The sequence below is a fragment of the Drosophila serrata genome, unplaced genomic scaffold (genome assembly GCF_035046125.1).
Source record: "Drosophila serrata isolate PLE 108 unplaced genomic scaffold, ASM3504612v1 contig_360, whole genome shotgun sequence".
Classification (NCBI taxonomy): Eukaryota; Metazoa; Arthropoda; class Insecta; order Diptera; family Drosophilidae; genus Drosophila; species Drosophila serrata.
The window spans coordinates 1,156,192-1,170,207 of record NW_028257258.1 but is presented as its reverse complement, the minus strand read 5'-3'; the positions used below and the strand labels follow the sequence as shown (position 1 = coordinate 1,170,207).

General features: G+C 49.1%; 7 protein-coding genes across 11 annotated transcripts; 4 read left to right on the top strand and 3 right to left on the bottom strand.

Moving 5' to 3' along the window:
• Positions 1-241: 241 nt before the first annotated feature.
• Positions 242-2,789, bottom strand: Surf4 (Surfeit locus protein 4). Of its 2 annotated transcripts, none has more exons than XM_020962726.2 (5): positions 2,700-2,789; positions 2,512-2,637; positions 1,508-1,771; positions 1,025-1,435; positions 242-964 (listed from the first exon to the last, which is right to left on the bottom strand). In XM_020962726.2, exons 2-5 carry the CDS (start codon positions 2,560-2,562, stop codon positions 878-880), a joined length of 813 nt encoding a protein of 270 aa, XP_020818385.2. In that variant the 5' UTR covers positions 2,563-2,637; positions 2,700-2,789; the 3' UTR covers positions 242-877. The 2 variants fall into 2 exon arrangements, with proteins under 2 accessions (XP_020818385.2, XP_020818383.2); XM_020962724.2 differs by having other exon boundaries at positions 2,512-2,626.
• A 455-nt stretch (positions 2,790-3,244) lies between these two features.
• On the top strand, positions 3,245-5,115 carry LOC110191774 (uncharacterized). Its single transcript, XM_020962720.2, has 5 exons — positions 3,245-3,764; positions 3,877-4,253; positions 4,323-4,519; positions 4,580-4,741; positions 4,798-5,115. Exons 1-5 carry the CDS (start codon positions 3,353-3,355, stop codon positions 5,018-5,020), a joined length of 1,371 nt encoding a protein of 456 aa, XP_020818379.1. The 5' UTR covers positions 3,245-3,352; the 3' UTR covers positions 5,021-5,115.
• A 23-nt stretch (positions 5,116-5,138) lies between these two features.
• LOC110191775 (uncharacterized) lies at positions 5,139-7,515 on the top strand. Its single transcript, XM_020962721.2, has 2 exons — positions 5,139-5,565; positions 5,627-7,515. The coding sequence occupies exons 1-2, from the start codon at positions 5,236-5,238 to the stop codon at positions 6,638-6,640; spliced, it is 1,344 nt and encodes a 447-aa protein (XP_020818380.2). The 5' UTR covers positions 5,139-5,235; the 3' UTR covers positions 6,641-7,515.
• LOC110191780 (uncharacterized) lies at positions 6,825-7,515 on the top strand. The gene has a single exon (XM_020962727.2). The coding sequence runs from the start codon at positions 6,825-6,827 to the stop codon at positions 7,467-7,469; it is 645 nt and encodes a 214-aa protein (XP_020818386.2). The 3' UTR covers positions 7,470-7,515.
• On the bottom strand, positions 7,459-8,224 carry Trs33 (trafficking protein particle complex subunit Trs33). The gene is made up of 2 exons (XM_020962728.2): positions 7,961-8,224; positions 7,459-7,906 (listed from the first exon to the last, which is right to left on the bottom strand). Exons 1-2 carry the CDS (start codon positions 8,027-8,029, stop codon positions 7,517-7,519), a joined length of 459 nt encoding a protein of 152 aa, XP_020818387.1. The 5' UTR covers positions 8,030-8,224; the 3' UTR covers positions 7,459-7,516.
• Atg4b (Autophagy-related 4b) lies at positions 8,222-11,467 on the top strand. Of its 2 annotated transcripts, XM_020962855.2 has the most exons (6): positions 8,222-8,342; positions 8,529-9,492; positions 9,549-9,744; positions 9,815-9,891; positions 10,071-10,549; positions 10,609-11,467. In XM_020962855.2, the coding sequence occupies exons 2-6, from the start codon at positions 8,529-8,531 to the stop codon at positions 10,906-10,908; spliced, it is 2,016 nt and encodes a 671-aa protein (XP_020818514.2). In that variant the 5' UTR covers positions 8,222-8,342; the 3' UTR covers positions 10,909-11,467. The 2 variants fall into 2 exon arrangements, with proteins under 2 accessions (XP_020818514.2, XP_020818513.2); XM_020962854.2 differs by lacking the exon at positions 8,222-8,342 and having other exon boundaries at positions 8,349-9,492.
• Tmtc4 (Transmembrane O-mannosyltransferase targeting cadherins 4) lies at positions 11,242-14,010 on the bottom strand. 3 transcript variants are annotated; one of them, XM_020962852.2, is made up of 3 exons: positions 12,732-14,003; positions 11,784-12,662; positions 11,242-11,681 (listed from the first exon to the last, which is right to left on the bottom strand). In XM_020962852.2, exons 1-3 carry the CDS (start codon positions 13,901-13,903, stop codon positions 11,657-11,659), a joined length of 2,076 nt encoding a protein of 691 aa, XP_020818511.2. In that variant the 5' UTR covers positions 13,904-14,003; the 3' UTR covers positions 11,242-11,656. The 3 variants fall into 3 exon arrangements, with proteins under 3 accessions (XP_020818511.2, XP_020818509.2, XP_020818510.2); XM_020962850.2 differs by having other exon boundaries at positions 11,784-14,010; XM_020962851.2 differs by having other exon boundaries at positions 11,669-14,010.
• Between the last annotated feature and the right edge of the window lie 6 nt (positions 14,011-14,016).

Here is a 14,016-nt window from a genome sequence, read left to right as displayed (position 1 = left end):
ATAACTCAGATAAGACGACCATAGCTAATATAATGATTTCAAAATTTAATTCAATTTTAGAAAAAATGTTACTACTGTACAGCTGACATAGGAACTGCAAACTGCAAGGGTATACAAACTTCGACTTTCCCTAGTCATGGTTCTCGTTTTATTTTTCTTTATTGTGCCAGTGGTGTTAAATCGCATCACACAGTGCTGGTAAACACCGGTGTTGATGGCGGCAAATTTAAAACCGCAGCAATCAAATTTTCATCATTTATGTTTATTAAAACGTTACAATTTAATTCTATTACACTTTTGCTTATAAACGAAAGAAACAAATCATTGTCAATATTGGTACACTCATCATATTTTATACATCGGTTTCATTTCCAACTTCTATCAAACAACAAAACGCAAACACCAAAGGTACACAACTTACTTAAAAGGGCGTAGTACAAATCATATAAAAATGTGAAAAAATGTGGTTGTTGTTGACAAGCAATCGATATAAAATTCAGTTGTCTCTCAGTTTGGAGGGCGCTCGGAGTGGGCCGCACTTTTTTTTAGCTTTTCTCATTATGTACAAAAAGAAAATGTCTTAAATGTAGTCGAAGTTTGTTGTTGAATGTGTGCGAATGATAGTGTTGGTGGGACGGGCCGGGCAATTGTGATCCCTATGAGTAGGCCAGGGGAGGAGGGTATTGCGGAGGTCCCTTTATTGAAATTTGTCAAGTTACTATACGTGCCGGCGTTGTGCTGTTGATGCTGCTGCTGCTCCTGTTGTTGTCCCATTTTATGGTAAAATCCTAACTAACATTTCTCGGAAAGAGTAAAACACGGTAAAAGTCAATTGTTTCAAGTGTTTCGTACGAGGAGCGGTAGATTTCTGCCCTCCCTACCACTTCTTCTTGTGCTCGTCCATGGAGACGCCACCAGGGCCCAAGGACACGATCATGAGCAGACCACCAATAACCGAGAGCGTCTGCAAACAGGAAAGAATGATGTAGCCATGATGTAAATTGAACCATCAGTATCAACCTACCTGGAAGAAGTCGTATTTTAAGAAATCCCTGAGTGGCTTGTAGGACGGAATGGTCCACCAGGCATTGTGGTACAGGTTCAGCACCGTCAGCAAGGCTACCAGTATGAGGGCCGACAGCTTCGTCTTGTAGCCGAGAACGACGAGCACCATCAGAATGGAGCCAATGATATCTTGGATGACCTGCCACACGCTCAGCTCGAAACGGATTAGGGTAATGAACATGAAGGCCAGCAGTATGCGGCCAGCCAGCTGCATGAAGTTCTTGGGCTTGTTGTCGCCCATCGATGGCACGCCGGCGAACAGGCTGCGTCCCTCGATCCTGGCCTCGGCCAAGACGAGAAGCAGTGCGCCGATTAGAGCGAAGTTACGGAGCAAGAACTGAAAGTCCCATAGAATGGAGTAGGCTATTGTCTGCAAAAGCAAAATATAAAGAAGTCAATATACAGAAGCCTTGGATAGAAGATGATTTCAATTCTGCCTCACCTGTAACACGACGATGAAGAAGAGCAGTCCCACTGCGATGTCAACCTTAAATCTAGCCATAACCATTCCGCATCCGCCCAACTGTCCGAGGAGATTGATCAGTACGAAGACGGTTGCCAGGAACTTGCCGCAGCCCCAGCTCATGTCCATGTACTCTCGTTGCTCGTTCCACTGGAAGTACATGCGAAGGCCGTCCTCAAAGAAGGTGGCGATGAGGCAGAGGCGGGCCACCGTCGGCAGCACATTCTTGCCGCGCTTGATAACCTGCAAGAGAGCGGAGTAGAGTAGATAGGAGTTGATAGCCAAGTTAGGTGCGATCAGGATGGACTGATAGGCGATAAGGGCCGACACACGGTGATAACGAGTAGTTGAGCGTGGCTTTCGTGTAGTCAATGACTGTGACGTGTCTCTCGGCGCTCTATCTCCCGATCGCTATCTGCCAGCTAACGGGTTTTGACTACGCTCTCCGTGTAATTTGAATATTATAAATACCGAGCACGCACACCATCACGCGCGTCAGTGGCTGTCTTAAACCGCCGTCGACTTTCTCGACCACTATATTACGGAACGCGACCTGGTCGCTGGCGTCCAACTGTCCCTCACTCTCTCGCAGCACTTTCACTTGCGGAGGAGACAGCAGTTCTCCTCTCTCAGCCTCTCTATTTCGCACACACACGCAGGCAGAGACGCACGGCTGTGTGAGTTTTGCCTGCAGTAGACGCAACAATTGACAACTGGAGTCGGGAGTGGGATAAAGGGTACTCCCAATAGGGAGCTAATCACAGCACGAACTCGCACCTAGGCTCTAGTGGCTAGCGGGCGCTATTATAATGCACCCCAGCACCGCGAACTTTGCCGCGTTTGGGTGACGTTGGCAGTTTTCCGAGCGGACAGCTGCCAGAGGCTCGCATTAAACGCAAAGTCTGGACAATGCTAGGGCGGTGGGGAGCGTTTTTGGGGTCCTTTGGGGATGCCATAGGCATAGAATTGCCAAAAAATATTACCTGTTCCGCCACATCCTCTGTCTTTGCGATATATTCGTTGGGTATGCTCATGTTGGCAGTTTCAGCTGCTGGCTCTGTTTTCGCAGGTTATTCCACTCGGTTCGATTGCTGGCAGCTGCGGAGACACTTTGGCAATTAAATGAGACCTTCAGGGCGTCGTGGAGCTCTCCAAAGTATATTCAAATTACCAAAAAATCATGAATTAAAACCAGGAACTTAAAAACACACACGGCACGAGCACTATCGATTCTACCGATGTTTGTAATAGGGCTGGGGAACTATCGATAGTGAACCTATTAGATTATTTTGATATTTTGAGAGGGAGAATTCGATAATATCGATAGCATAAGCAATTTCGAATAAATATTTCATATTTAATATTTTTAATGGAAATATTTTTTCTGTTTAGTGTGAAAAACAAAATATAAGAATGATAAAATAAATTAAATGAGAACAAAACAAGAGATCAACTTTCTAACAAAACAGGACAATTTAACTCAAACAAGAGTTTTGTTGTAAAAATATGATCATGGCTGCATTATTTGCTTTTAGGGAAGCGTTGCGGTTAGGTATTATTAGCCCAGCTTTCGGTGAGCATACGCTTAGAAACGATTTAATATTATTATTTTTCTTTTTTTACCTGTGCTGATGTCAGTATTGTGAAATATGTATAGAGCCATCGATAGTAGAAAAAACCTATCGATAGTGGCTCAGAAACGTAAATTCGATATCTCGATAGTGCAGATCATCGACAGCTTCCCAGCTCTGTATAGTACTGTCACTCTTTTGGGCTAGAAAAATAAAATAAATCAAAGAAAACTGTATTAAAAAGTTGGAAAAGATGTCCGCCATGGCAACGAAACAGAAAAGAGAGAAAGATGCATCCGCAGGCGGCGTAGTCACCAAGCAGAAGCAGCCGAAAATCAAAGCCAAGAGGCAATCGGACGCCGGTTACGGTTCCGGAGAGTGGGATGTGGACTCCTACAGAACGGAATACGAAAGCGAAGAGCACTGGGACCTGCGGCGCAGCTTTATGCTGGCTCACAAGGATAACTTTGACGAGGATCGCCTCGTGTGCTTAGCCCAGACTTTTGTCAACATGGAGTTCATGGGTTGCAAGTACCCCAGCGAGACCATGCATCAGGTGGCCGAAATGTCCAAGGAGATTGCGGAGGAATTCCGGAGAAAACGTGCTTTGCGTCTAAAGCGCACCTTTGTCTCGGCCTCAGACGCGGCGGAGCAGCGCGCTAAAGGTAGACGGAAGAATAATTAGTAGCGTAGATAACGGGAGCAAATCACTTATATTACTAGTAACTATTCGAGCTAGAGACCAAAGCCTGCCTAATGCATAATTCCAACAACTAGGACGCAGGGGTTCAGCCGCAAATCAGCCACGCGCGGCGGATTCCCCAAGGGATAGCTCGAACAGATTCAACCGAGAACGCCTGTGCTTTGGCGGAGGCGAGCCAATCGATCTCTTCCAGGGCCTACGCTTCGGCCCCCTCATACTGTACTTGGCTGGCGGGCGCAGCTGCCTGCGCAACTCCTGCACCGTCAACAACATAAAATATGAGGAGCGCGCCAGCCTAGAGCATCCACCCACCGATACGACAAAGTATGCCGAAATACTGGTCAACGACGAGGTGATAGCTTCTGGCCAGGGCGAGAATCTTAAGGTGGCCAAGATGGCAGCATTCAAGCAAGCATTGCTCCTCCTACAATCTCACTGCTACAGCATAAAGGTAAAGGAGATAGTAGCTCGACCTGGTCTGAGGTTGTACAATCTAAACTTTTTCCTTCACATTCTTCAGCTGAATGCTACCCGCGAGACCATCAAGGTGGAGAAGAGCAAGAACGGCGTAAACATTAACGTCACCAAGAAGTCGGCAGACAGCATAGGCGATCCAAAATTGGATGCCAGCAACAAGGGTTACCACATGATGCGAATGATGGGCTGGACGGGCGGTGGCCTGGGACGCCAGAAGCAGGGCCGCGAAGAGCCAGTGGGGTAGGTGTTTAGCATGGTTTTATTTAGGAGAAGACTAACAAATATCATATATTACCTTAGATATTTACTAAAGAGCAACCGCAATGGACTGGGCTCAATTAATCCTCAGGGCAATCTCGGGGACTACCGCAAGCTGATTGAGAACTATGTGAACTCGGACGACATGCGCGACATGCAGTTTGAGCCGACGTTTTCCAAGGAGGAACGCGCTGCTTTTCACCAGTAAGCACTCGCCACTGATCATAAATAAGGTCTGTTAATCATTGGTTTCCTTCCAGAATGGCCAGCAGGCTGGGCTTGCGCTCCAGCAGCTATGGCACTGGAGAGTCCCGACGGCTGTTGATCACCAAAAAGGTCAGCTACAGTATAATACTCACGGAAATCCTGTGCCGCCGGAATCCCAAGTTTTGCGAACGTTACTTTGTACAGGTGCCCATGCAAAAGGCTCACCTGTTTCCCGGACATGTAGCTGGATTGGAGTTGGAAAATATATGCGAATAGACGGAAGGAAAGGTCAATAGCTCATAGTACTCGTATATAAAGATTTTCTTAAACGTTATTAGTTTTAAGCTGAACATATGCTATAGAAAAAATAACAGTGTATTTGTTTACGTTTCACGCTGAATGGCAGGGAAGATGGTGGCTGTGGGGCAAGAAGAAGAAGAACCACTGCAGTTGCAGTTTCCTAATTTCCTCATGGTATTTGGACTGAAACGATGAGCAAATGCCCGCGGTGCTGCTGCGAGACAACAGGAGAGAACCGCATGGTTACCGACAGCTGCGGCCACGCCAAGTGTCGCCTCTGTCTGGTAGCGGATGTGTCCGATTGCTTGGAGTGCCGCGTTGCAAATCAGGAGAGTGCGGCCCCCGCCGCCCAACTGGATGCCAAGCCAAGGACAGCCGCGGACAAGTGCATTTTAGTAACGGATCAGGGCTATCACTGTACTGTGTGCAACAAGGACTTCCGTAGCCGTACCCAGCAGTACTACCACCTAGCTTGCGGCAACGATCAGCTCAAGAAGTTTAGCTGTAATGAGTGCAGCCGCGTAAGTTAGACTATAGTCGAAGCCAGATGCACACCCGCTTAATGATTCCCTCTCCCCACAGAGGTTTGCTACCCGTTCCCACTTGCAGTACCACCTTAGCAGCCATGAAAAACAAACGAAGCACTCCTGCAGCGTCTGCAACAAGCGGTTTAAGCAGCAAGTCGTATTGAACCGCCACATGCGCACCCACAGCACCGAGCTTCATGTGTGTCCGCAATGTCCCAAGGAGTTTCGACGGGAGAGCTCTCTGAAAAGTCATTTGGCCGCGCACTCTGATCTCGGCCTGCCCTATAATTGCGAGCTATGCTCCAAGCAGTTCCAGAGTAAGGCCAATCTGAAACAACACTGTCGAAAGCATGACAAGAACAGTTTGCGACACAAGTGCAAGGTCTGCCAGAAGTCCTTCCTGCGCCAGTCCACGCTGCGCCTGCATATAAAACGTCATTCGAATCGCGAGCGTCTCTCCTGTCCCCTGTGTGGAAGAAGCTACAACGATGCGGACGCCCTGGCCCGCCACCAGAAGCAACACATAACTGGTGGCGAGCGATACCGATGCGTTCAGTGCGAGATCACAGTAAACCGAAAGGATAATATGCTCCGACACTTGCGCTCCATGCATTCAGGGGTTGCATTTGAGAATTGTGTAGAAATCGTTACACCCAATCCTAATCCTCAGGAGCCTGCACTGGTGGAGCAGAGACCGGTGGAGAGTCTAAGGTACAACAGCGTGATCAAGAGCGTTGGAAACGTCGAGCCAGTGATGCTACCACAGTCGCCGCATCCTGAAGTGCCGTTGGAAAAAGCAGCACCCAACCCAGTGCCAATGTCGCTACCAGTTGCTATGCCTGAGAAGAACGTCCAGCTGTATCGCAAGATCATCCTGGACCTGGACAACGAGGAGTACTCCGAGTTGAGCCTTGACGAGGGAGATGAAACCGCCACTGCACAGAGCGCTCAGGATCTCGGTCTGCAGCATAGCCAACCGCGTTGCCCGGGCCACGGGAGCTCCAAATTTAGCGAGATGCACTGGCGCAAGAATTTCAAAGCCTCATACGAAAAGGGGCGCACAAATTGATAGCATGCCATCCCTGCCCTGCATCACAGGGCGGCTGATTTATTAACGATAAGTCAAGTATTGCGAACCGAAGCGAAGCGAAACCGTCTTGTTGGCCGCTCGCCATATTTCCGCGTGCCGACGTCAGTGCCAAGTTCGTCGGCCATCGGAAGCAGCGATAGTGTGTCACCAATCAGTATTCAATATGTGCGACGAGCGGTCAGAAGTTGAGACTCTGCGTGAGATATATTACCTAACCCATGGTATCATGGCGGGCACCAGTTGGCGAAAGTTGTTGGCGTTGGGAGACTCCCTGGAGCAGCAGCTAAAGCGCAAACTTCTCTGGGTGTGGCCCTCGGCGGTAGACTTGGATTACTTTAATCAACTATTGTCCATGCATGACATCCGGAATGTCTTGAGCGTTGGCTGCGGCACCGGGCTCCTGGAATGGCTGATAACAGCAGCTGGTGGAAAGAAAGCATCTTTGTTCGGTTTGGAAGTGGATCGGAACTGGTGGCAGAGCAAGTACTCGGTGCGCAGCTTCATACCTCTGAATTATGCGGAAAATTCCACCCAACTGAACGCAGATTTCCTCAACAGCTGCTGCGATAACGCCCCTCCTTGCGCCCTGCTTTTCTGTTACTTTAACAATCGACGCGCTTTCTTGGACTATCTTGAGGTATTTCGAGGCAGGTGGATAATATTGATTGGCCCGCAGCCAGCCTTGGGTATTCACACCGATCCCAATCCCATTCATCCCCAACTACCCGGCAACCAGTGGACAATTCGAGAACGCCTCAACTGGACTGATCGAAATGTTGTAGCGTTCTACGAGAAGATTAGTGTTTAGTAACTATAATATAATTGTAGTAATAAAACATTGCCTTATTTCCCTATTTAGTTCCTATTTACTTCTATGTGAAATTTGCAGGCCGGTATGCTCTGCACCTCCGCGGTGACGGTACTGTTGATGCCTAGATTGCTCAGGGCTCCTCGCACCAAACCGCAGGTGAAAGCCACGAATTTAGGCGCGTGCTCCAGCTGCTTGGTGCCCGGCGAGATGCGCGTGAGGAACCGGAACGCCTTGTCCTGCACCACATACATGCCGTGGTTGTTCGTTCTCAAGTTGTCCACCTGCTTCTTGTATATAAGAGTCCAGAAATCGGTGCATATGAACTTCATCGTCTCTAGTTCGTCCTTAAAGCGCGACACCTCGCGCGTGAGCCGCTCAATCAGCCGGTATCCGGTGGTGAAGCCTATATACTCCAAAGTGGCCAGGTCGTGCTCCTGGAATGTCCAATCACTCATAGTAACGAGTTTCCTATTTCCCTTGCTCCATACCTTGTTGCTGCCCAGGCAGTAGTTGACAATCTCCGCGTGTAGGAAGTCGAAAAGGATCTCTTCGGACATTTTGTTGTTGCTTAAGTATTATATTTAACACAAAATTCCTCTGATTTGTTTTGAACTTAATGAGAACAGCTGTTTCCAACGTCGACGCGTGAATAGCAGAAGTTTGGTATTTTATGCGAATTCCTCTCATGGTCTGGCATACCATCGAGATGTGGGGGTTGCCAGACTTTTCGGTCTCGATAGTAAAATATCAATAGTTTCATCGATTTAGTGGGATAAAGATGGCACAGTTGCGATAGACACCGATAACGGAAAACGTAAGAATAAAGAAAACAACTTGTAGTTTTTATCTTTATCTGTCAACAAATAAACGGTGAGTAAACATTTGTAATTAGCACGCAAGGCATCGGGCAAATCTCAGTATAGCCGGGGCCAGCAAGTGGCTCACACTGAGTTTGCCATGCCCCAGTTCTTTAAGCTTCCCAAGCTGCGAACAAAGCGTCGTCGCCGCTCATCCGCCGTTTCCGCCTCTGTTTTCATGACCCCGGCGCCCCTGCAGATGAACTATGACGGACTCCTCTCCAAGTTGACCGACGACAAACTGATGATCTTCGATACCGGCGAGGGTGCGATTGTGGAGGGCAGCCGAATGGGGACGGGTCTCCAGGATGTGGACCCGCTTTCGTTGCCCATTGTGGAGGATGGCGCTGTTGAGGAGGAGCAGGCGGCCCCCATACAGACGATGCCGCGCACCTTGTTTGCTGTGCCACGCGCCCCCTCGCCTTCTCCCGTGACTACATCAAGTGCGAATTTGAACCTCAAGTCGGAAAGTGCTGCGCCAGCGACACCGCAGCGAAAAATATCGACGTCATCGCGATTTATGAATGCCTTTAGTCAGCTATATGGAGGAAGTAGCGGTAGCGGCGCGAGCTGTGGTCACGTGGAGCAGCACAGCGATGACCCTGGTGACCTGGCGGCCAATCGGACGCCTACGAAGGGAATGGAGTCCAAGCTGGTGGCCATGTGGCACAATGTCAAGTACGGCTGGAGTGGCAAAATGCGTCAGACGAGCTTCTCTAAGGAGCAGCCGGTGTGGCTGCTAGGGCGGTGCTATCATCGCCGCTTCACGCCGCCTGTAAGCATGGAGAACTCTACTACGGAGCTGCCCAGTGGTGCGGACTCGTCGCCTGACAACGCCACATCGGCGTTTGACAGCATACAGGCCACATCATCGACGTCTGCATCCCTGTATCCCGCCCTGAATCCTCAGCAGATCGATGAGATCGTGGTGCCCCAGGAGCTGGGCATGGACGCGGCTGAGAACCAGGTGGGCGAACAGCCCTGGGAGGAGGGTATCGAGGGCTTTCGACGTGACTTCTACAGCCGCATATGGATGACCTATCGGCGGGAGTTTCCCATAATGAATGGCTCCAACTACACCTCGGACTGCGGCTGGGGGTGCATGTTGCGGAGTGGACAGATGCTGCTGGCTCAAGGACTTATCTGTCACTTCCTAGGACGCAGTAAGTTATTCATGGATGATGTCATGAGGATGTTAAGTCATTTCTGTATTTCTTAGGCTGGCGATACGACTCAGAATCACAGCTGCACTCTACCTACGAGGATAATATGCATAAGAAAATCGTGAAATGGTTTGGGGATAGCTCCTCGAAGAGTAGTCCCTTCTCCATCCACGCCCTGGTTCGGCTTGGGGAGCATTTGGGCAAAAAGCCAGGCGATTGGTACGGCCCCGCCTCAGTTTCCTATTTGTTAAAGTGAGTTCACATCCTTATCAGAGATCAGAAATCTTTATTACGGGTATTCTATATTTATCCTAACCCACAGACACGCCTTGGAGCATGCAGCCCAGGAAAATGCCGACTTTGACAATATTAGCGTTTACGTAGCCAAGGACTGCACCAGTGAGTACAAGCGAAGGAATCCCCCCTCAGCAACCTTTGAATTTAATCAGATAACTCAGTGACAACATGATACAAACATGAGTAATGGTAGCAGGCTTGTTGCCTGAGCCCATTACTCATGGTCATAGTCTTATTTGATAACGACGATTTTGTCTGATAACCGTGCTTCCGTATTACAGTTTATATGCAAGATATTGAAGATCAGTGCAGTATTCCCGAGCCGGCGCCGAAACCCCATGTGCCTTGGCAGCAAGCGAAGCGCTCGCAGGCGGAAGGGCCCACTCCTGAACAGCAGCAACAACACTGGAAGAGCCTCATCGTACTCATACCCTTACGACTGGGCAGCGACAAACTGAATCCGGCGTATGCCCACTGCCTAAAGTTGCTACTGAGCACGGAGCATTGCCTGGGCATCATTGGCGGCAAGCCGAAACACTCCTTGTACTTTGTGGGTTTCCAGGAGGACAGGCTCATTCATCTGGATCCGCACTATTGCCAGGAGATGGTCGATGTGAACCAGGAGAACTTTTCGCTGCAGACGTTCCACTGCAAATCGCCGCGAAAGCTTAAGTCGAGCAAAATGGACCCAAGCTGTTGCATTGGCTTCTACTGCGCCACAAAGATGGATTTCGATAACTTTATGGAGAGCGTCCAACTGGTAAGCTAAGCACACGTTCCACATGTGTTAACTGTTAATAACTCTGAAATCATTTCCAGTATCTGCATCCCATGCGGTGCGCCTCGGGGGCAACTCACACACAACAACCGCAGGTGGCGCCGCAGGCAGCCCAACAACAGCCCGAGCAACTGGAGACAAACTATCCGCTGTTTACATTCTCCCGAGGTCGTTGCATGGACTATGAGCGGGACGAGATGAGTGATTCTCTCTACAAGCCGCTAATAAAGCAGGTGGCTGCATTGGCACAAGAGTTGGGCGCTCAGCTATCACCCTCCGCGCAGCATGGCTACGACAATGACCAAGATGATAGCGAAAGCGAGGAGTTTGTGCTACTGTAGATCGTTCGTTACCACCATAACCACGTTGCTGTACTAGCTGTGTTATTTGCTCATTATTATTTGCCGTTGCTCGCCTACTCGCCCCAAAAACCCAACAGACGCGACCCGTATCTCAAACACAAAGACTTTGTTGTACCTTTACGCCTTCGCATATATGTAGTACATAGTGGCATGTATCTTGAATATTTACCGACGTCTCCGCGTTAATTCCTCTCTCTTTTGTTTGACTCGTAGTCTTGCATTCTGCCAAAGTGTTTCTGCTTTTCCGCGTGTCAGCAGCCTGAGCGGTTTATACATATGTGTTATATAAAACTTACGTAATCTGCGGTATTATTATTTTAAAACATGAATCTTTAATGGAATTGAATAATCATTTTATACGGGTGCAACCATTGCGCCGCTGTTCTCTAAAGTATTTCATGTAGTCCTTACGTTCTAGAACTTAGCTAAATTATTTAAGTCGTCTCGTAATTGTTCGATCATTAATTAGTTTTAAAATTAATTGTATATATATATATATATACCTTCGTAAATTAATAAATAAATTAACTATCCTAAATTTAAGTTATTATAAGTATATTTAAAGTTATATATAGGAAATACTGGGATTTGGATATGAGTTAAGCTATTTTCAGTGACACCAATAAGTACATAGATTATTGGTTATTGCGACTAGTTACTGAACACACAACCTTAGATTCTGGCTCAGATCAGGATTATCTCATCTCACGGAATGTAGGCCTGGATATTACAAGAAGTCTTTTTTTTTACACCTATAAATTATATTTTTAATGGTGTGAACCTCTTAGACAATTAACTTCCAATTGGTTCATAATTCGGACGAGTTGCGGTGGGACTGAGAAGCAATCGCTTACCTTTCGATGGCAACCTTTGCCTCCCTTTCCAGGCGTTTTAGAAGCTTGTTGAGATTCTCTCGCGCTGTCGTTGCTCTACCTGAATTAATGCTTATCGCCATTCGATACGCCTCGATGGCCTCCTGGCTCTTGTCCCAGCGGTGATAGAGCACTCCGAGATTCGTGTGGTACAGCATATTGTGGGGTTCCAGCTCAATGACCCGCTTGTAAATCCTCTCCGCTTCAACGTAGTGCTTCATCTTGCCCAGAACATTGGCCCGAATGAACATTATGCTGACTTCGTTAGGCAAGTGCAGGAGAGCTTGATTCGAGAGGCGTAGGGCGTCGTCGTAGAGTCCACGGTTGTCCAGCATGGTGAGGATATTGGCCCAGGCTTTAGGCTGCCGGGGATTTAGCCCTACTGCGTGCTGCCAATGATGCAGGGCCTCGGCGTAGAGCTTCTGTTCCAGGTAGAGATTCCCCATATTGTAGTAGCAGACGGCGAAGTTGGCCCTGTGCTTCAGCGCCTTCTCGTAGCTGACCAGGGCCTGGGCGTATTTCTTCTGAGCGGATTGCACAATGCCCAGATTCATCCAGGCCGCCGGAAAAGCTGGGTAGACCTGCAGAGCCAGTCGGATGTACTCCTCGGCGGTTGCCAGCTGACCATGCTCCCTATACAGGTTACCAAGGTTCATCAGAGCAGACTCGTAGCCGGGATACAACTCAATAGCCTTGTGATAGTGCTGAAACGCCTTGGTATTGTTTCCTGTATCGGTGGCCAATCGAGCGATGTTGTAATGCACCTTGGCGTTGTCCGGACACACTTCCAAGCCAGACTTGAACAACTGCTCCTCGTTTAGCCAGTCGGTGGCCCGTTGCCGAGTCCGAAGCATCATCACGCTGAGGAGAACCATTAGGAGAACCTGCAGGCAAAGACGCCAATAAGGTCGGCCCGAACTGCTGTCATACCAGTAAAGAAACCCATAGATAGACACTAGGCAGAAGCCGATGGATGGAACATACAGAGTCCGCTCTGCGATCACAAATCCAACACTGATAATCCCCGAAGCCGGTAGGAACGGAACTACCATCAGACCCAAAGCTAGCATCATGCCGGGCAGGCGGCGGAAGTTCTTCAGAGCCACCAGCACTATGGAGTAGAATCCGATAACGCCCTGCAGCCGCAGGTCCCAAATGCTAGTCACCAGCTTTACACAGCCCAGAGCCCAGTCGTAGCACAGCCAGTGGGGGCAGAGCATCAGCCAGATGTTCATGACCAGCAGGAACTGCTGGGACAGTCCTCGAGTCAATATGTGCTCGTTGTAGGCGACCGGGTTGTCCACTTCCTTAAACTTTGGCGGCTCAAAGTTCTGCCACCACAGGCGGGTAGTTAGCAAAGCCGAAGTCCCCACCAAGTAGAAGACGTAGCTCACCCGGGAGCGCACGAGGTTCCATTGATCCCGGTACGATAGCAGGTAGTAGCCATTTTGAAAGTAATCCAGCAGCACACACGACATCGGAATGGTGACTGCAGACTCCTTAAAGAGTATTCCCACGGCGGTGAGAATCAAGACGAGGCCAACGGTGTGGGAGCTGTGTTTTCCGGTGTTGGCCACGGTCAGCAGTAGGCAGAGCAGGTGAATCATTCCGAACATAAGCTCCGCGCGCCCCACAACTCCGGATACCGCTTCCGTGTGGATCGGGTGGGCAGCAAACAGCGCCGCCGAAATAGTGGCCCATCGCTCTGTATTAATCTCCGTCACATACAGCGATCGCACTAGTCGCCACATAAGCAGCGTGTTTACGCAGTGCAGAAGGAGGTTGAGGAATTTCATGTGAGCTGCGCTCAGGCCCAGCAAAGCATATTCGCAGTGGAACATCAGGGTGGTCAGCGGCCGGAACGACTTGTGCGAGTCTGAGCTGACCAGGGAGGCGCCCCAGAAGTCGTGCGTGAAAATTGCCGTCCAATTGGTGGGCAGTACGCTGACATCCCGGTTCTTGACGATGGCCACGGTGTCGTCGAAGACAAACGTAGCCCCCCGGAGGCCGCCGCAGCCGTAGCACACCAGACATATCAGAACCAGGATCGACTGGCAGACCATGCTCTGCAGCCCGGCCTTGGGAACGGAGCCCAGCACCATTTTATCCACTACTTCTACGTTTAATGCACTGCTTTAATTCAGAACTCCGACACCGAAGATTTTTATAAACTTTTGTTGTGATTCTGTACCCCTCCTCCGAGACAATCAAATAA

What these genes read in the sequence shown, in the direction of transcription:
- Atg4b (XM_020962854.2), top strand. Translation starts at nt 8,430, where the DNA reads ATGCCCCAGTTCTTTAAGCTTCCCAAGCTGCGAACAAAGCGTCGTCGC. An exon ending in TCAGTTTCCTATTTGTTAAA is followed by an intron (nt 9,745 to 9,814) that starts GTGAGTTCACAT and finishes CCTAACCCACAG; the next exon opens with ACACGCCTTGGAGCATGCAG. An exon ending in TTATGGAGAGCGTCCAACTG is followed by an intron (nt 10,550 to 10,608) that starts GTAAGCTAAGCA and finishes AATCATTTCCAG; the next exon opens with TATCTGCATCCCATGCGGTG.
- Trs33 (XM_020962728.2), bottom strand. Translation starts at nt 8,029, where the DNA reads ATGTCCGAAGAGATCCTTTTCGACTTCCTACACGCGGAGATTGTCAAC. An exon ending in ACTGCCTGGGCAGCAACAAG is followed by an intron (nt 7,907 to 7,960) that starts GTATGGAGCAAG and finishes TGGACATTCCAG; the next exon opens with GAGCACGACCTGGCCACTTT.
- LOC110191774 (XM_020962720.2), top strand. Translation starts at nt 3,353, where the DNA reads ATGTCCGCCATGGCAACGAAACAGAAAAGAGAGAAAGATGCATCCGCA. An exon ending in GGCGGAGCAGCGCGCTAAAG is followed by an intron (nt 3,765 to 3,876) that starts GTAGACGGAAGA and finishes TCCAACAACTAG; the next exon opens with GACGCAGGGGTTCAGCCGCA. An exon ending in GGCCGCGAAGAGCCAGTGGG is followed by an intron (nt 4,520 to 4,579) that starts GTAGGTGTTTAG and finishes ATATTACCTTAG; the next exon opens with ATATTTACTAAAGAGCAACC.
- Tmtc4 (XM_020962850.2), bottom strand. Translation starts at nt 13,903, where the DNA reads ATGGTGCTGGGCTCCGTTCCCAAGGCCGGGCTGCAGAGCATGGTCTGC. An exon ending in GCAAAGGTTGCCATCGAAAG is followed by an intron (nt 11,682 to 11,783) that starts GTAAGCGATTGC and finishes TATAATTTATAG; the next exon opens with GTGTAAAAAAAAAGACTTCT.
- LOC110191775 (XM_020962721.2), top strand. Translation starts at nt 5,236, where the DNA reads ATGAGCAAATGCCCGCGGTGCTGCTGCGAGACAACAGGAGAGAACCGC. An exon ending in GCTGTAATGAGTGCAGCCGC is followed by an intron (nt 5,566 to 5,626) that starts GTAAGTTAGACT and finishes CTCTCCCCACAG; the next exon opens with AGGTTTGCTACCCGTTCCCA.
- Surf4 (XM_020962726.2), bottom strand. Translation starts at nt 2,562, where the DNA reads ATGAGCATACCCAACGAATATATCGCAAAGACAGAGGATGTGGCGGAA. An exon ending in CAGAGGATGTGGCGGAACAG is followed by an intron (nt 1,772 to 2,511) that starts GTAATATTTTTT and finishes GCTCTCTTGCAG; the next exon opens with GTTATCAAGCGCGGCAAGAA. An exon ending in TAAAATACGACTTCTTCCAG is followed by an intron (nt 965 to 1,024) that starts GTAGGTTGATAC and finishes TCCTGTTTGCAG; the next exon opens with ACGCTCTCGGTTATTGGTGG.
- LOC110191780 (XM_020962727.2), top strand. Translation starts at nt 6,825, where the DNA reads ATGTGCGACGAGCGGTCAGAAGTTGAGACTCTGCGTGAGATATATTAC.